General features: G+C 39.0%; 1 protein-coding gene across 1 annotated transcript in view; it reads left to right on the top strand.

The window, feature by feature from the left end:
* rars1 (arginyl-tRNA synthetase 1) overlaps positions 1–20,379 on the top strand; it is a 38,057-nt gene that overhangs the window by 4,105 nt on the left and 13,573 nt on the right. The window contains exons 2-12 of the mRNA XM_042431322.1: positions 248–382; positions 1,561–1,749; positions 2,326–2,434; positions 3,825–3,925; positions 4,773–4,894; positions 6,051–6,171; positions 7,175–7,304; positions 10,052–10,156; positions 10,692–10,870; positions 12,344–12,453; positions 16,812–16,917. Of these exons, the coding sequence (XP_042287256.1) occupies positions 248–382; positions 1,561–1,749; positions 2,326–2,434; positions 3,825–3,925; positions 4,773–4,894; positions 6,051–6,171; positions 7,175–7,304; positions 10,052–10,156; positions 10,692–10,870; positions 12,344–12,453; positions 16,812–16,917 (1,407 nt within the window). The remainder of the gene's footprint in view (positions 1–247; positions 383–1,560; positions 1,750–2,325; positions 2,435–3,824; positions 3,926–4,772; positions 4,895–6,050; positions 6,172–7,174; positions 7,305–10,051; positions 10,157–10,691; positions 10,871–12,343; positions 12,454–16,811; positions 16,918–20,379) is intronic.

Here is a 20,379-nt window from a genome sequence, read left to right as displayed (position 1 = left end):
CATTGTTTGGATTATTCTGAATGTCTTTATTTTTACTCGGCTCTGGTTAGTTTATTGTAGTTTTTTTAGTCTCAACTGTATCAAAACAAAGTTGATGCCGTTCTCAGGAAACAGGTACCAGCTTGGTTTAACACTGGAATAGAGCGTGTTGGTTAAATGTGGTCAGTGTTTCTAGAGTTTCACTTTCCTTTATCGGGTGATGAAACGGGCATCATAAATAAAAATGTCTTTTTCTTTTTCTTTTCAGGAGCAGGAGATCCGAAGTCTCTCTGCAGAGATCGAGAGTCTAAAGAACCCGCAGAACCTGAATTCATCTCCACGTCTGGACGAACTGCGAGAGGAAAACACTAAGCTGAAGTATCGTCTCAATATCCTGAAGAGGGTGAGTGACCCGGCGGATTAAAGATGAAGGGCGACTGGACTAGAGCTGCAACGATAAACCGAGAGGTTGATCGACAGAAAATTAATCTGCAACTATTTTTCAGTCGTTTAAGCAGAAATGCCAAATATTCTCTGGTTTCAGCTTCTCAAACGTGACAATTTGGTGCTTTTCTTTGTCATATATGACAGTAAATTGAATATCTTCTGGTTTTGGACTCGTCAGATAAAACAAATTAATTGAGGACATCACTGTGGGCTCAGAGAAATTGTGATTGGCACTTTTTTAAACAATTTACAGACTAAACAGTTAATTAATTGCAAAAAAAAATCAGCAGATCAATGAATAATGGAGGTAATTATTAGGCCTAGACTGAACATTAATGATCAGTTACAACCTGCCGGAGAAAATAAGGATAAGAAATGCTGTTCTTTTTGACAACATTACCTGTAAGGGGTTTTTTGTGAACTAAGAAGTTTGCATTTTGCTCTTTCTAGTCTGTAAAAGTGTTCGCTGAATAGTATATATTCACTTTTATCCTTGATGTTCTGGTATATTAAGATAAGATCATGTAAGATAACACTTCCTCCAGGAATTTGGAGTTATAGCAGCTCAAGAACGATAAGACTGAAGATAAGTTAAACTACCCCTTGAATCAAAATCAAGTAGAAAAAAAGACATATTGTGCCATCAAACTGTCCAGTATTTATGATTATTGTATGAATGAAGGGGAAACATTTAATATAGTCTGACCTCCATGAAACAGTTTTTAAAACATTTAGGAAAAAAAAAAATTAACATTTGAATTAAAAACACCTGAAAAATGTTTAAATGATAATTCAGAAAAACAAGAACCAAAATATCTCCTGAAATTTTGCAGTAAAAGAAACAAACTAAAATTGTAATAAAGCATCGGGGGCTCCTGTTTTATCCAAATTTTTAGGCTAATGATTATAATTTTGTTGCTTTCTTCTCTAGTGAACAGCTTGTCACAACTGATTTCAATATTGACGATTTTTTACAGCTGAAAAAAAGTGTGAAAACATTTATAGAAACTTTCTGAAACTATTGTAGCTGCATAGTTTTACCAAAATATGTCTTTCCTGTATTTGCATGTTCTTCTTCTTCTTCTTTTTATTAATCATTATGTTTAGTGAAGCTGACATGTCGTGGTTCCTCAGAATCTGCAGGGGGAGAGGACTCACTGCAGTAAATCCATGATGAACATCAACCAGCGGCTCCAGGAGATTTTCGGCGAGGCCATCCGGGCGTCCTGCCCTGAGCTGGACAACCCTCCGCTGTCCGTCACGCCCAACCAGCAGGCCAAATTTGGAGACTACCAGTGCAACAGCGCCATGGCCATGGCCCAGGTCTGACCACTGAGTCTTTGATCTGAGAAAATTAGATGTAACATGGAGAGACAGTTCCTCAACTGCCTTAAATTTCAGGCCTTGATTGCCCTTTTAGTGGGAAAGGTTTTAAAAATGTTTTTTCTCCTAATCCTTTCTTTCTAGTAACAAAACAGACCTGTGCTCAGAAAGTACAGAAGTTATTGTTCATTCGTTACCAGGCTAAATGGTTTAATATCTCATTTTTAACAGCATTAAAAAGTTTTATGGTGAATTTGATTCACAGTTGCAGCTGCTCTGATTATATTTAGAGGCTTTTCATTATAACAGTGCAGCGTTTCATATTGTTCTGTTGTGGAAAACTGCTGAATCGGCACTACTGCTGCAGTTTTGATCATCTGTGAAAATCCTTTACATCAAATTACACTTGTCAGAAGTTACCACAAGCTCATTGTTAATCTGTTGGAAGCTCTGCAGTGCTGCGTTTAAGGTTCAGTATAGACTGCTGTTATCTGTTATTAGTTGGAAATGAATGTTTTAAGCTGTTCATTTAACACATTTTAAGCTAATATATGTCTTGACTGTGTTGTGTTCTAGATGCTGAAGGCAAAGGGGATTAAAGTCAACCCGAGGGAAATTGCAGAGAAGATCATCCAGAACCTTTCAGACAACGAACTCATCCAGAAAACTGAAATCGCAGGACCAGGTACGGAGGCAGAGGATCTGATAATGTCAGACTTTTAATGGGAAATGTTTGAAACCAGCACTGCACAGAGATTTCCCACAGTCACTGCTTCCTGCGCTCTTTCTGTTATTGCATACATATTTTTGAGTTTCAAAAATGGGTGAAATATTTAATTATTTTTATATGTTTTTAAACATTACAATATTCTGGTAATATAGAACATAATGCAAATGTGGTACACTGTCCCTTCAAAGATCTAATCAGATAAAGAATAATAAAATTTAAAGCATTTACACACAAAAACAATCATCAAAACATAAAAAAAACTACCGCTGCTAACAGATTGTATTTTTATGATACATTTAGCAAAATAACCTGAAATTTCAGGAAGAAAATACACCTGAAAAATATTTTTAACATTCAGAAAAACTTAAATTATGAACGAAAATTAGCGAAACAACAAAACATTTCAAGAAAAAAAAAAAAAAACAGTTTTAAAAAAAAAACAAAAAAAAACACCTGGAAAAATATGGTGATAGAACTCAGAAATTCAGAAAAACAAGAACAAAAAATGCCTCACAGAAATCAAATCAGTTTTTAAAAAGTCATATTTATTTTCTCATGGTTTGACAAATTTTTAAAAGAAATTGATTATTATACATCGTCAGTTGATAAAATAAAATGATGCTTACAATTTTATTTCATCAAATAAAAAAAATGTATTTGATATTTTATCAAATAAAGTTGTTTTAAAAAGCTTTGACAGCGGCACACTTTAAAAAGACAAATAACAGTTTATCTCTCCTTAAAAAAAAAAAACAACAAACAAAAAAAAACCGCTCATCAGTTGACAAATTTTGCAAAGAAATTGATAAAATTGAAATCTCAAAGCTTTGCATAAAAATGAATAGATTAGAAGTATTAGTGCAGAAAAAACAAACTGATCACAGTGAAACAGAAGCTAATGTAAAGTTAAAATCCTTAACATATTTATTAAAATCAAACCCTGTTTTTTGATATTCATGTTTGACATTTTCTTCAGCAATAATCATTAAATTTTTTTACCTCCCTATAGTCATTTTTCATTGTAAGTGGAGGAGCCATTCTACCTACAGTGCAAGTGTGTTTGGTTTCAGTGTAAACAGACACACCTGTTGCTCCTCTGTTATGTTTCTGAGAGATCAGAATCATCTCATTAAACCGCACCTGTCGTTACCACCAGTGACCACAGGTGTCGCCAAATCACCCAGGACTGAAATCTTGAGTATTATAACTTTAATTTATTCAGATATTCAGTTACTAGATGTGTAGTCCTCACTGAAGCATCTGTTACATTAGTCTGTATTCTCACATCGGTGTCTGCTGCGATTCAGTCTCATCGTCTCGTGTGTGACGTCTGTTTCATCTTCAGGGTTCATCAACATCCACCTGAGGAAGATGTTTGTGTCCAAACTGTTGAGCAACCTGTTGGTCAACGGAGTTCAGCCCCCACCGCTGGCCTCCAGGAAGAAGGTTCGTCACACTCGATATGACTACATGATGATTTTGACATGTTTTGGTCTTTAGATGTAGGATCTCGGTTGATTCTACCACTGGGGGTCGTTAAAGTGACACAGTGGCTTTAATCTGGATCAGAAAAAGTTTTATTTATCTTCACATGATAAAAATAAAACAGGAAACAAGTAGAGCTTATTAGATGTGTGTAAAATAATAAGATTCTTCAGATGGGAAGAGGGTGAAAAAGAGTTTTGCAGGATAGAAACAAAAAACTACTAATGTCCTGGTTTTTTTTAAAGATTGAGAGTAAAAACTCATCCACCATTTTCACATTTAAATTGACCGACAATTCTGGTGAAACTCTGTGGTTTTGAATCTCAAAGTAGTGTTGTTATTGATAAGTGTGTTCCCATCTACCTTTTTTCAATTAGTGCTTAGAAAAACCTAAGTAAGAACACCAGAGATTTGGGGAAAAAGGCATTTTTATGCTTGACTGAAGTGGAAAAGTTGGTATATAAATAAAAGGAAAATGCAAGAGAGAGTGCAATGGAAACTGACTTGGTGTATAAATCATGACAACCACATCAGGTATGTGTGGAGGGATGAGGAGATTGTAACGTTCCTCAAATCAATACATGAAACAAACAGAAATGTCATATTTCCATCATGTTTTCTACATGGTTTCCCATCATTTGAGCTTTGACTGCAGTTCTTTTAATGGAATCATCTCGCTGTGTCCTCTTCTTCTGCAACAAACTGTTAACTTCTAATATTCACGTGATGGATTTCGGTAAAAATATGTGCTACATTTTACAGTTTTAATTATTATAGTCATAATTAACTGGTTTTGTGTGGTCCTCAGGTGGTGGTGGATTTCTCTTCTCCCAACATTGCCAAAGAGATGCACGTGGGTCACCTTCGCTCCACCATCATCGGGGACAGTATGTGTCGGCTGTTTGAGTTTCTGGGCTACGATGTTCTCAGGTCAGTTCAGTCGCCATTCACACGACCTGCATCTGAAACATGATCACAGCGCTAAACTACGTTAACTCCACTATTCAGCATCCTTTGAATTGTGCATAAATAAGCTTTAAAAGGGTATTAAAGTATAGGTTCATAAGTTTTAGGTCAGGAGTCTAAATGAACATTGAAACATGTTTTTCTTGCTGTAATCATTCCTCCTGTTCATACTGACCATTAGAAGATCCCTTCATAATGCACTTACAATGGAAGTGATGGAGGACAAAATCCACAGTCCTCCTTCTGAAGCTAATATGAAGCTTCAGCGTCCAAATGAGTCAAATCAAGTAGATATCTTTCAACGTTACAGTCTTTTTGGTGCCAAAGTTCCTCTTTTTGTTACTATACTTGCACCTGCAGTTCAACAGGGAAACACTGTCCGAGGAAACACAAAGAGGGAATTTGATGATAAAAAGACTGTAAATGTGTCAGATATCCACTTGATATGACTAACTCAGACTGCTGAAGCCTCATATAAGCTTCACATCAACCTTTAAATGACTGTGTGGACACACTGTGGATTTTGGCCTCCATCACTTCCATTGACAGCTCATTTGAAGGATCTTTTAATATCTAGTATGAACAGGAGGAATGATTACAGCGAGGAAAACCTCTTTCACTGTTCATATGGACACCTGACTGCTGGTTTAAGATGCACTTGAAAAACTGTAAACCTATCCTTTAATGTTTCTCTGACTCTGGTTCTGTAGCCATACTAGCAGCACCATGAGATATATGCACCTTTGATCAGTCTAAGCTGTACAATTAGCAGTAACGTTAGCATCTATTATCTATTGGTAAACTTGCTGACATTTAGCATGTAACTCTCAATTATATGTTAACATATGTTTTAGTCTTTTGAAACTATGAGTATCACAGCAATTTCCAGAGAAATGTGACCTCTAGTTTTCACAATTCCTCATCTTGGACCAAAGCGTTGATGAAGGGTAATTCTTGACCTGATGTTGGAGTGAGAATAAAGGAGTTACAGTCATCACTTGGCAGCTTTGAGTTCAGACTGTAGCAGGGCCAAAATCCCCTAAACTAAGTCCTCAAATTTACAAAGTAATCAAGTTGAGAATATTGTTGTAGAGTTGTTGTGACTGGTTGTTATTCTCAGGTTGAACCATGTGGGAGACTGGGGGACCCAGTTCGGGATGCTGATCGCCCACCTGCAGGATAAATTCCCAAACTACCTGACCGTCTCTCCGCCTATCAGTGACCTGCAAGCTTTCTACAAAGTTAGTTAAAACTCCATCTGTCTTTCTCTGTGTGTTCCCACTGCCACTCACTGTCTGAATCCACAGAGATAAAAACAAGAAGTGTTTGTATAAAACTTTCACGTTTGGATTATTCTGACCAAAAATGTCACGATAATCATACTTTCCTGAAATACTATCAGTGGAAAAACCATATTAGACACAAAAAGAATATTGTTATCCATCTTAAAACATGTCTAGAGAGGATCTTTAACTCACAGTTACTGTCACTCATATTAAGTTTAATAGTAGTCGCTGTATGTTTCAACGTTTGAAGAAGTAAGGAAGTGAAGCTGTTGTTGTCTTCTGGTAGCATAACACCTATGATGGTTCGATTTAATCAGAAAATGTATCTGCAATCAGTTTGATAATCAGTTTATAGTTTCCAGCTTCTTCATTGTGAGGTTTTGCTGCTTTTCTTTGTCATACATGATAGTAAACTAAATATCTTAACGTTTTAGACTCTTGGTCGGACAGAACGAGCTATTTAAAGACGTCATGTGCATTTTTCACCATTTTATGGACCAAACTCGAATAATCACGTAAATAATCGTCACATTGAGCGATAGTGAAAATAATCCTCAGTTGCAGCCTTAAATTCCTGCACAGTTGTTTGCATGATGTGTGTCATGTTAATCTATATCTGAAGAGTCATCTATCATAGTTTTTATTGCATGCGAAGTTCACAGAAGGGAAAATAGTTTAATGAGTAATGGATCAATGAAAGAGAAACTTTTGACAGTTAATGTGAGTTATAAAACAGTAAAGGAGAAAATTCTGTGCTGTTAAAGCTCTTTGCAGCCGTAATATTGTCTGAATCCTTTCTGCTGTCGTCCTCCCTCATTTCTCTCCACACCTCATTTACTTCTAACATCATCCTCCCTTCTCTTATTTGCTTTATTGTCTTTCTCTCCTCTCTCTCTCTCTGCCCACATCTTCCCCTCATTTTTCTTCCTCCTCCTCCTCCTCTCTCCCTCTCCATCAGGAGTCTAAGAAGCGCTTCGACGAGGAGGAGGACTTTAAGAAGCGAGCGTACCAGTGTGTCGTCAGACTGCAGAGCAAAGAGCCCGACTTCATCAAAGCCTGGAACCTCATCTGTGACGTTTCCAGGGGAGGTAGACTGGATATGATTTTTATCTGTGTGTGTGTGTGTGTGTGTGTGACACTACATGAAGGAATAATCCACCTTAAAATCCATCCACAGCTTTCTTCTGTGACACCACATGCTATTTCTGGTAGTTTATTAGCAGCAGATTGTTCAGTGAAGGAAATATATCATAGAAAATTTGTCTCAGAGACCAGTTTTTACACCATTTACATGCACTTAAGTAACCAGAGGACTGTTTCACAAAGATAGACTTAGATATACTGTTAGATATAACAGATAGACGTCTAAATTCATCCGTTGCACAAAGCAGTTTAGTTCTTAAGTAGGACTACGGTACAATGAATTCTGGGTAAATTAAGACCTTTTTGAAAACAAAAAAAAATGGCCGACCTAGTGACCGTATCCAACTGCTCAGCTCCGTTTACACCAGCAGAAAATATGTGTCTTCTGGAGGAATTCAACAGTTACAAGGACATTTTACTTGGAAAATTTAGTGAAGAAAGTAACAATAAAAAATTTTTTAAAAATCTGATCTGGAAATAAATTTCAGCAACAGTGAAGATTGTTAATCTCACAGCTGAGATATAAAAACATGAAACAAGACACAAAGAAAGAAATGTTTCCTCTTTTTTTTTTTTTACTACTACTGGTCAGTTGGTGTCACTGATTGTTACCATCGTAACATGAGTCTTAGGCCTGAGTTAGCCTGGGGGGTAAGGTATCTAATTTTTTTGGCTTTATTTTTGTGATACAGTCTAAATTGCATTAGAATAATCTATGAGCAACATGAAGACTGGCCTAACGCTACAGACCAGTCTGAAAAACCTTTGTGAAACCGGCACCAGGTTATTGTGAATTCACGTTTACATGCAGCAGATCAGTAACCAGACTTCTCTAAACCCACGATGATTTTAATTTCATTAGTGATGGTGACTTTCCTGTTGGCACAAAAGTGTGTGAATTTAACAAGTGCTCAAATATTCAGTAGTAGTAACTCAGACTTACAGGCTACTTTGTTTTAGTTTCTGCTTTAGTCAAACTTTGGATGGAATTATTTTAAATACAAGGACCAATCGCCCCGTGTAATCTCTCTCTTAGTTTCGCTGTCTGCAGTCTTTTGCTACGCACGATTAGGAGGCTGCTCACGTGTGTACATGGCAGATAAATCGGGGTTCTTCAGGAGAAGTCTCGCTTGGGAAACTAGGTTTCTCTAATCCCTCACACTGATTACAGAAACCAGGTTTCTTGTTTACATGGCAGTTAACAAAATCTGCTTAATCCACAGTTACTTAAATACATGTAAACGCACTGATTGTGTTTCAGAAAATAGACCAGAATGCAGCAACTGAACTGTTTTGAATTATCTTGACTTGTTGTTGTTACTATGACTACTAATCTGTAATGACAATCTGAAATTTGCAGCTTCGGGTGCATTTTTAAGGGTTGTTGTAAAGCTGGGCATAATTTAAAATCCAATCTTAGTCCTTTTTTAACAGTTTGTTTGATTTTATTTACTAAAATCTCTGTAAACGGTGTCCTCTCGCTGTCCAACCACCAAAATCCAGACGAGAGAAGCTCTGAGTTTATGTTAATATGTTCATCTGAGTCGCCTTCAGTTATCACTGTGCAGTCTCAGCAATGAAGGTTAACAGCAGGACTCCCTCAAAACTTGGTATTTCACCCGGGGGGGGGGGGTGCTTTACGTGATGCGTGATGATTCTAATCTCATCAGCTCGCGTCGGGGTCATCTTGTCACTTTTCGAATAAGCCAGCGACCTAAAAATATGTTTATTAATCTAATCTTTGCCTTAATCCCAAGATTAAACCTACAGGAGATCTCAAACTTCTCAAACTGTAACTTCAAACAGAGATAATTTTTAAAAAGTTTTTGTGATCATCAATTTACGAAGATACTTAGATTTTTTGCTCCATCATAACATAATACTGGAAGATATGTACAACTAAATAATGCTAAAATATCTCATGGACTAAACTATGTCCGATAAAACTAGTCCATACTTTGCCACTCAGTCCTACTTCTCATTTTCATCAAACCAAAATAATTCAGGATGCACACTGGTTATCATATAAAGTAGCCTACAATAAAACTAAGCGCACTCCGCCTTCCTCACTTACCTTCTTCTATTGCCAGGGGTTGGATATGTCTTCTCAGGTGACATAGCACAGGGTTCCACACCAAAAGGTTTCTGTTTGATCTATTTGAGGGACCTTAGCATGGAAAAGTTTGGGAACTCCACACCAAACTACATTTCAGTTGGTGCAATCGCTATGTTGCAACTCCTCGGGTCTCATAATGTGGATATATTAGTGTTTGTCATTAAAAGTAACTGTCTTACATCAAGATGTTCAGCCCATGTGGGCTTCCAAGGCTTCCATGTACACAGATGTAAGACCAAATAAACAAATTATAGGAATACTTTAACAGAATATTATGTATATATTCATATATGACATACATTTGCACAAATAACCTCTCATATTGAATGTGTGTATGACATTTTTGTGTAATACCATCATTATTATGGAAAGCATGATAAGCAACTGAATCGTGTGTTAATTGCTGGATGACATTTATATATAAATTAACTTCTGAAACCAAACCTCTGACCTGAAAACGTATCACTAAAACAACCTTTTAAAACAAACTTTTGTAACTTTTCATGTGTTAAATCACTTTTAGGCTTTTGTTCCATCGTTGTTTTCTAACGTGAATGTTGCTTGTTTGCGTTTCAGAGTTTCAGAGGGTTTACGACTGCCTGGAAGTCCGGCTCATTGAGAGAGGAGAATCGTACTACCAGGACATGATGACGGATGTGGTGAAGGAGTTTGAGCAGAGAGGTCAGTGTGCAGCAGGTCAAAGTGGGAACACCTGGACACTCAGGACCTCTTAGGAAGAGAGAGAGAGAGGAGTGGCAGAAGAAGTTATTATACAAACTGAAGTGAAACCTGCTTCTCAAATGGATTTCAGGAAAACTAGAAAAGTTTAAAATGTATTGAGGCTTAAGAATTGAAGTCCTTGTTGTCTCTGTGTGATATTTGATGTGTTTCTTTGGATATTGTTGCTATTTGAAGCATTTTTGCATCAATATTCTTACATTCTTTGATTCATTGCAGTCTGCAGTTACCTGACTTGACCACCAGGGGGCAATATTGTCTCATAAATGTCTTCTATCAAATCCTAACTGTCTTTATTTCTCTATTTTTTTGTTGAGAGGGTTATTTCTTTTCACTCTCCATTCCCTCTTTTTCTGCATCTCCTTTCTCTTTTTTTCCCTCTCCAATGATTCTCCAACCTACATGATTATTGTCTTTTTTGTGATGACCATCATTTTATCATTTTCCTCTCTCTCATCCATCTATCCGTCCCCTGTAGGCCTGATGGAGCTGGACGAGGGTCGTAAGATCGTCTTCGCCCCGGGTCAGTCCATCCCCCTCACCGTCGTCAAGTCTGATGGCGGCTACACCTACGACACATCGGACCTCGCGGCCCTGCGCCAGCGAATCTTCCAGGAGAAAGCCGACATCATCATCTACGTCACGGACAGCGGACAGGTGGGTGGAGAGAGAGATAATGTGGATGTTCAGATAGAAGAGATTAAAAACAGAAACCGAAGAAAAATATACCAACAGTTAAAATCTGAAGTGTTCTTCAAGAAGCAGAAACTTCTGATCTTTCTTTCAAGGGTGAAGGAGGAGAACAGCATGGAGGTCAAACAGTTGATTAATACCTTAATACATTTGTATCGTGCAGGAATAAAATGTATTATTCTAGAGACAGCTGTGCTCTAGTCCATGCAGGTGTTTCTGTAGCACACTGGAAGGCTGCAGTAGAAGAAGAAAACAGGAAAACCTGGTCGTGATGGTTTTAGCAGAGACTCGACAGCCGAAGGCGGCGGTAGACATGTTTTCGGTAGCTTTGCTAGCTTGTGTAGCTGCGTTTCTTTTATTGTTGTAGCAAACCTCCCCTCCAAAATTTGACATATTCACAATGACTCTTCATCATAGATCAATTAATAGAAATATCCCTCAAATTCTTTAATGTGTGAATCTGTCGAGCAAATCCAACTCTGATCAGAACGTCTGTTCAGAGAAATATTAATAATTAAGACCCAGCTCAATGCCAATATAGAAAAAACACAACAAATGTAATTTTATCAGTGTGTTTCAGAAGCAGGCAGAAGAGAAATTGATTTGTTTAGCGGTCCAACAGACCAACAGGCCAATCATCAACAAGGAGCTGCACACTCTCCACCGCGATGTTTCAGATTTTGAAGTACGAGCCGGATCCAAGTGTGTTTGCAGAGCTCGGAACGAGAAGCACGCAACACGCCTTATACTTTACTAGAAGAGAAGAAGGCGGTGGTGGCGTAAAGGTTAGAGAAGTGAGCTTGTGACCGGAAGGATACATCTGGGTGGGAAAAGTGAAAAAGCAGCACTTGCCCCTCCCTCATTACCACCACTGAGGTGCCCTTGAGCAAGACCCTTAACCCAAAAACTGCTCCAGTGGAGCTGCTCAGCTTCCAGGTGTGAATGTGATCAGTGCAATCCTGCCAGTGAAACTTCACTGAATAAATAAAGGTTTTCAAATTTTCCCCCACACACTCGCGCTGCAGCAGGCAGTAGAGAAAAGAAAGGATCTGCGTTTGATCAAGTTTATTCTAGTTGACACCAAACTATTAAAATATTCCTGAATTGACCTCTCTAGTCTGAAAAATAAAGCCGGTGTCTGTGGCCTTGTGTCGAAACTTTAAGAAATCACTAAAGGACTTGATATACTCTGAAATTAACACAGACATGGACGCATTCGTGCACACAGCTCTGTCTATACGTGTGTGTGTGTGTGTGTGTGTGTGTGTGTGTGTGTGTGTGTGTGTGTGTGACTGGTCAGGAAGCAGTTTAGTTCCAGGCAGCAGTGACATATAGAAAGTCCTGTCCTTATCTGGAAAAATGACCGTGGCATTTATGTTATATGTCACTGATCGTGTGTGTGTGTGTGTGTGTGTGTGTGTGCGTTTTCACTTGCAGGCCACACACTTCCAGGTGGTGTTTGCTGCGGCTCAGATGATTGGCTGGTACAACCCCCAGGTGACCCGGGTGGAGCACGCAGGCTTCGGAGTGGTGTTGGGAGAAGACAAGTGAGTTAAAACACACAGATGTGACTCTTTGTGACATCGCCGCAAACAAAAACACCAGAATTTTGTCTGGGAAAAAAAAAATCCACAGAGAGTCAACTAAACTCAGCTGCTGACTGACGACATGACCTCCCTGAACTCCAGAGCGCTGAGAACAAATTTATGAGCTTAGATATTTTGGATCCATAATAAAGCATCAAAAAATCAATAAATAAATGTATAAATACAGTTCAGTTTTTAACTAGGTACACAGAAAAACAATAGAAAAGCAGTTACGCCCAACAAAACTCCACATGAGAAAGACAGAAATGCAACAAACTGAAATATTTAGCGTCAATAGTCACAAAAGTTCTAGTATCTTATATCACGCTAATTTCAAAGTTGTAGGTGCTTATAAATTAAATCTACAGCAGCTATATTTAGCTATATGAAGACTGGAAACGGGGGTAAACGTGTCTACCAACACACCGTCTCTGAAGCTCATTATTAGGGACTGAGCGCACAAACGCCATCTCCTCCGAGGGCGTTAATGGTATCTGCTTCAAACTTTAATACATGACTAATGACACTATGCTGAAAAAAAGTTATTAAAAACTTTGTAATAACTCGAACGGTTTGGATTTAATAAGCCCTGAAAGTTGCAGTGCCACATCACACCTTATAATGTAAAGTAATGGTGAGGCATGAACTTTGTGTCAAACAGAGGCTTCTGACGTCTAAACTATAAGTCTGACCACTTTCAAACCTGTATCAATGGATTCGCCACAAAATTTCCTACTAAAATATGATTTTTAATGTTAGATTTGGCCAAAGTAATGGGATTTATGAGGAGATTTCAAAAGAAGTGTACTCTAAAATCCTCCTCTCCAACTGCTCCTGGTGATGTCACTCCCTCAGTGCTGTGAAACATTCCGCAATACACACTCATTATAAAATCACAGGAGGAGCAAGAAAAGACTTTAAAACTCACACTCTAATATCTCAAAAACAGTAAAAGATAGAAAACACACGTAAATTCAAGATTTGTAGGTCAAAGTCTTGTGACTCATTTAATGTTCAAATGAAGTCTGTATGTAAAACTATGTGGAAGCAGTAAATGTTCAAAAAGGTGTAGGTTCGCTCACACTCTCCATTCAAATAGATGAGTATTTTTCTGTGTCCAGCTGCAGCTACTTATTGTCTCTACACACCTGACAGTACACATGTCAATCAAACTTTCAAAATAAAAGCACACCACACTTGTGAGAAATATCCCTCATTTTTAAAAAGCAAAATGATCTGATCCCGACGGGCCAGAGTGCGAGGTCCCGACCGACGCTGCTTGCAGCTTTAATTAACGTTAAATCTTGTTTAATGATCTTGACGGACGTTGGTTCTACATAATCTGACAGTCTAGTCTGAACTCCTCCATCCTCCGTCTTGTGGTCTTAAAACTCTGTTGTGTAAAGTTGTGTTTTATCAAACTGCACACAGAAAACTGAGGGCAAGGTTGTATCCTTCTATCATAGGAGGTCCTGTAAGGCTGCAACCAACTATTATTTTCAATATCAATTATTTTCTTTAATCATCTATTGATTGTTCAGTGTATAAAATGTTAGGAAATAGTGAAAACTGCAGACCATTCTTCTCTAAAGTTAACATATTTAGATGGGGTCACTGGGGGCCCCGGCAAATTTTTGCCCCGGGTCCCCACAGGAGGTTAATGCGGCCATGTTCAACAGGACCCCTTAAACTTTATGTCCACATTCAAGTCTTAACAATCAAAAATAGTTGGTGTGTTATTATTTAGAGGATCTGGTGTTTACTGTGGCGACTGTGTGTGACTCCGACACTGAACTCAACCCTGCGAGTATCAAAGGAACCAACGTTACAGACTAATAATAGTTTAACTCGACTCCAAATCACTGTCATCAGAGCAGCGTCTCAGACGTCTCCACCGCCACACTATAATCATCTGGATGTCCTTCACGGTATCTTTATCACCTCTGCTACATGTTTTTTATTACATTTATTATCGGACATAAAGCCAGTATTCTACTACACGGCCTCCATTGACAAAGAAGGAAAATATACAGACGACGCAGAGATGTTATTGCTCAGCATGTGAGGAGCAGATTAGTTCTTCCCGTCTTCCTGTCCAATTTCTTCTTCTCCTCGTCCTTCCTCTTCTTGTCCTCCTCCCCCCTTCACCCCTTTTATCTTCTCCTCCTCCACCTTCTTCTTCATCTTCTCCTTCAACTCCTCATCGCTTTTTTTTCCCGCCGTCTTTGGTTTGCAGTTCTTCTCACCATCTTCCTCCTCCTCGTTCTCCTTCTCCTCGTCTTTCCCCTACTTTTCCTTTTTGTAAGTCTTCTTCTCCTTCTCTTCCTCGTCATCCTCCCGGTCGTTCTCATTCTCCTCCTTCTTCTCGTCTTCCTTCTTCTTCTCCTTTTTCTAAATTCTTCTTCTCCTTTTCTTCCTCCTCATCCTCCCGGTCGTTCTCGTTCTCCTCCTTCTTCTCGTCCTCCTTCTTCTTCTCCTTTTTCTAAATTCTTCTTCTCCTTTTCTTCCTCCTCAAATTCCTTCTCCTCTCTTTTTCTACTTCTCTTTTTTCTAAATCTTTCTCTCTTCCTCCTCATCCTCCCTGTCTTTCTCGTTTTCCTTTTTCTTGTCCTTCATTTCCTTCTACTTCTCCTGTTCCTAATTCTTCTCCTCCTCCATCTCTTCCTCTACAAATCCTCCTCATCCTCCATCTTCTCCTCATTCTTCTAATTCTTCTCCTTCTCTTCCTCCCCCCTGCTTCTTCTCCTTCTTCTACCTTTTCTAATTCCTCCTCATCCTCCCTGTTGTTCTCCTTCTCCTCTTCCTTCTTCTATTTCTCCTTTTTTCTAAATCTTCTCCAATTCCTACATCTTCTCCTTTTTCTAAATCTCCCTCTCTTCCTCCTCATCCTTCCTGCCTTTCTTGTCCTTCATTTCCTTCTACTTCTCCATTTCTTAATTATTCTTCTCCTCCTTCTTGTCCTTCTTCTACCTCTCCTGTTTCCAATTCTTCTTCTTCCTTCACAAATCCTCCTCATCCTCCATCCTCCGCCTTCTCCTCATTCTTCTAATTCTTCTCCTTCTCTTCCTCCTTCCCTTTCACCTCATCCTCCATCGTTCTCCTTATCCTCCTCCTTCCCCTGCTTCTTCTGCTTTTCTAATTCTTCCTCTCCTTCTCTTCCTCCTCAAATTCCTCCTCATCCTTCCTGCCTTTCTTGTCCTTCATTTCCTTCTACTTCTCCGTTTCTTAATTCTTCTTCTCCTCCTCCATCTCCTCCTCTACAAATTCACCTTCTCATCCTTCTTCTGCTCATTCCTCTAATTCTTCTCCTTCTCTTCCTCCTTCCCTTTCACCCCATCCTCCATCATTCTCCTCCTTCCCCTGCTTCTTCTACTTATCCTTTTCTAATTCCTCATTTCCTTCTCTTCTCCACAAATTCCTCCACATCCTCCCTGTTGTTCTCCTTCTACTCCTCATCCTTCATCTTCCTCTCCTTCCTCTTGCTCCTCTCCCTCCCCTACTTCCCCTCCGTTTCTTCTTGTTTGTTTAATCCAAACAAAAAGCGGACAAAATGATGAAGCACATCATTTGTTTTCAACTGGGACGTTTTGTATATTTTTAACTGCCACGATCCCAGTTTGCCGTCCCAGTTGAAGCGTTCGCACTGACAGGTTCAGGACAGGACGTTTCTTTCCTGGTGTATTATTTATTTCCTGTTTATAGTAAGCAGTGATTACTGTGTGGCTGATAGGTGAGCACGCTCTATAATTTGAACACTATCTGTCACGCTGTTGTTTTTTCCTAATCAATCGTCCAGAGAAGAAGAGCCGGGCGCAGGCAGGAGGTTGACGTTACGCTTCGCAGAGGCCGTAACTAAGTGCTGCTAAACGCCCCGCGGTAACCTGAGGGGGCGTAAATTGGCCCCACAATGTCTGAGCTACTCCAAACTCCATTAGAAATTTATCATGGTGTTTTCATAATTGCTCATCCAGACAATAAGAGCTTAACGCAGCCACGGGGGGAGCCGTTAAAGCTGCGAGTAAACAGGGAAGAAAAGGGGGGTTATTAAATGTCTGGCTCGTGTTCTGCTTGTAACGCTCATCTGATTTGCCTGATTGTATAAAACGTCTGGCCTGAGGCGTCGGCAAGCTCGATGTAATCTAATAGTTTGCTGTCATGATAATTATTGCCGACCTCAGTACCTGTTGGAAAGTTCTGTTTCTCTGTCAGGCTTTCCAACCCGCTCCCAGCACTAAAACTCTGCGCCGTCTCGTAATCGAGTGTTTTGTTTCCCAGCTGGTGTGTTTCAGGCATTCATGTGTTTGTTTCCTGACGCTCAGGAAGAAGTTTAAGACTCGGTCCGGAGACACGGTGAGGCTGATGGACCTGCTGGAGGAGGGACTGAAGAGATCCATGGACAAACTGAAAGAGAAGGAGAGAGACAAGGTGAGAAAGTCAGAATTTACTGTAGAAATGAGGGCTGAACACACAGACCTGATACACATCTCCTTAGATTCGGAGTGACTTACACTTTTCAAGGCTATAAATATCTCTGATGTCCCAATAAATGGATAATCGTCAATAAATCCCCTTTGAAGATTTTTATTTTTTTAAAGAGATGTTCCTAATAACTGCAGACGTTACCTCATAATCATCACATTTTAAGCTTTTAAGTTTTTTAACTCTCTTAACTGTCCAAACTTGTCGCTTATCGTGTTAAAAATTGAGTTTGTGGGTGAGTTTAACTTGCAAAAAATGTGAAAATGTATCACCAAAATAATCCTATAAACCTCTTACTAAACTGGCAGCCATGATGATGATGCTGATGATGATGATATGGGGAACAGAAGTTTGTTTGGGTTATATATTTTTATTTTAGTTGATTGCAGCATCATGTTTAAACTCTTGTCTGTTCATGACTGTACGACAGCTCTGAAGTTTAGTTTGTACCTCGTTCATAAATTGATGAATGGCACTAATTTTCTTAAATCTGGCCTGTTGTCATTCATATAAAGCCACAGCCTCTTTGTTCATTGATCTGTTGTTATGTTTCAACAATTTAAAAAAAAAAAAAAAAAAGAGGGGAAAAAGAAAGAAAATGCTCCGACATGGGACAAATGACTGTTTAACAAGAGGAAATGGAAATAATTGAAAAGCAGGAAGTATTAATAACCTTAAAGTGGAAATAAACAAAATTCAATACCTGAAATACAAGCTGGAAGTTTCCAGTTTATAACGTTCAGTCATTCAGCTCCGTCTGTGCTCTGTTGTCCTGACTTTTCATGGAGCGCCACCAAGAGGTCGAACAAGAAAACAAACTTCTGCACCGACAGTCGGTATGAGGAGAATAAAAATAAAAATTAATCTGCAACTATTTTTGAAATTGAATATAGTTTCAGTCAAATATTTACTGGTTTCAGCTCCTCAAATGTGATGATTTAATACTCTTCTTTGTTATACTGTACGTGATATAACCGTTGACTCTGTGAAATTAACCCGAACAACAGACATTTTTCACTATTGTTTGATATTTATAGACAAAATGATGAGAGAAAATAATCAGCAGATTAATGATAACGAAAATAATCGTAAATTGCAGCACTAGTCTCAGAACAGTAAACTCGGCAGCCACACATTTCTCTGTTCTGTATTTCTCTGTTTAGCATCTTCAGGTTATGCTAACCCATTGTTGCTAACTTTGGAGCTAACCCCCTTTACTTTTCCAGCATTTTAGGAAACAACAGACGTGACTTTTTAGCATTTATTAACTGACACACTGTAGTCTGTACTGTACATTTACTGCCAGACTGACAACTTACTACTAACCTTTTCCTCTGCTCCGCTCGCATCCACCGTCACTTCTCTGCCCTTCGCTCTTTCCCGGTCGCTACGCAAACATACTCCTTAACGGAGCCACGCGACCAGTGGTTTCCCAGGCAACGACACAGACGTTGACTCACGTACCGGAACAGCGCTGCTCAGAGACTCCCAAACGCTGTTGATTTCCGAATAAATGGATATTCATTCGGATATCAAATAATAAAAAATATTTTTTTTGGCCTGGTGGGGGTTCTTGTTGTGATAATTATAGGAGAAACACAGATTCAGTAAACGTTGGGTACGTTCAGTAAACGTTCAGTAACCGTTCAGTAAACGTTGAGTACAGTTAGACCCAGCAGTCTCCGTTAGGTTGGGCGAGTTCAAAGTTGTGAAAACAACGGGGGTGTTTTGAATACACCCCCGTTGTTTTCACAGGTAATTTGTTAGTCTGTCCCTCCCGCCGCAGGAAATAATGGATTACTCCTGGAAAGCTGTTGATGTAGCATCTTTCTCCTTATGAAAATAACACGGAGATTATTCGACCAATGAGAATTTAGTCAGATGAGAGCATATCGACCAACTAATCGACCAGTCGACCAGCAAACTACAACCCTAAAACATACACTCTTCTTGTTACACACACAGCACGCGCAGCAGCGCACAAACATGCAAAAGGTAACAAATAAAAGGATTACAATGTGAAAGATAATTATTGTGTATATTAATATATTTTTAAAAAATGCAAATCATAATGCTTAGTCATAATATTTATCAGAATTAACTAATCGCAGTAATAACGAATTAAATTGTTTAATTATTTCAAATCGTGGCAAAACGTAGGTATTTAAACAGACGGATCAGACACAGATCGACTTTCCTGCTGCATCAATACATGATGACATGAGGAACATATGAGGAAATAAACGAAGTGAAAACAATGATTAAACTAAAGAAGGAAATAAATCAGCACAGCTTCCAGCTGCTGCCAGCAGCAGGATCAGCACCTTGGAGAGCTGATCAAGTCCTGATAACTGTGTTGATGATTCTTCACATCATTAAAATTAATAATTTAATTTTTGAACAATATTTAACAAATATTCTTTAACATTTTTGAGAGTACAGTGATCAGGTTTCCATACTTTCAGCAATTAAACCCCTTCTGATTTGACCTGTTACTCCATGGCTGAACAAAACGATTTTAAAGAAACCAAAGCTGTAATTAAAAAAAATAAACCTGTTCAAAAACCAAACGAAGATAAATTTGCAACAAATGAATGAACAGGATCTTAAACTGGTGGTCTGGGGCTGACCACGGGAGGGTTCAGGAGCAGCAGTGTGCTCGTTATGGATGGTGCACTTTCACTTTATGCACGAGCAGATCCGTTGCCTCTGCAGAGAAGTGCTCCTTCTTACTACTTGGCAAACGCGCCGTCATAATAGCAATTCGCCAAGGTGCACTTGGCTCTTAAAGGGAATGGGAGATGATACTGTGATTTGTTTATTGCATGTTACACCAAAAACACACCTATGATTAATTAGGAGACTATGGACAACCCCTTTGAACCATGCGCCTGGCACTGCGACCATTTTTCCGCCGTTAAAATAGCGAAAGAGGATTTGGACACACCCTCACTGCAATTGCGCCATGATCGTTAAAATAGGGCCCTAAGTGTTTTTAATGCTTTAAATGACTTCGGTGGATATTTAACTCTATATTAAAACTCTCTGAGGTGTTTTATTTCTGGTCATCTTACTGCTGTTTCATATTCAATCATCTGCAGGAGATCTGACTTATTTTACTGATTTCTCCTCAGAATAATTAATAAAACTTAATGCAGAGACCCTCCTCTGTTACAGCTCACTGGAATCACTTCTGAAACTTATTCCAGCTTGTATAGGAAATATTTTATATAAGTATTACGTGTCAAACGTTTGATAAGCAGCCGTTTTATCAGAGGGACACCATCCAGTGAGCGGCTCATTATTTGCGGGTTTGGCTTCACCCTGACGAGGCTTATTTTACAGTAATGACCGTCTCCCTCTACAGCAGCCGTTATTCTGCTCTCATCCTGCACAAGCCGAACCCAA

The sequence above is a fragment of the Thunnus maccoyii genome, chromosome 13, assembly GCF_910596095.1.
Source record: "Thunnus maccoyii chromosome 13, fThuMac1.1, whole genome shotgun sequence".
Lineage (NCBI taxonomy): Eukaryota > Metazoa > Chordata > Actinopteri > Scombriformes > Scombridae > Thunnus > Thunnus maccoyii.
The sequence above is the reverse complement of the archived record's forward strand: the minus strand, read 5'-3'. Positions and strand labels throughout refer to the sequence as shown.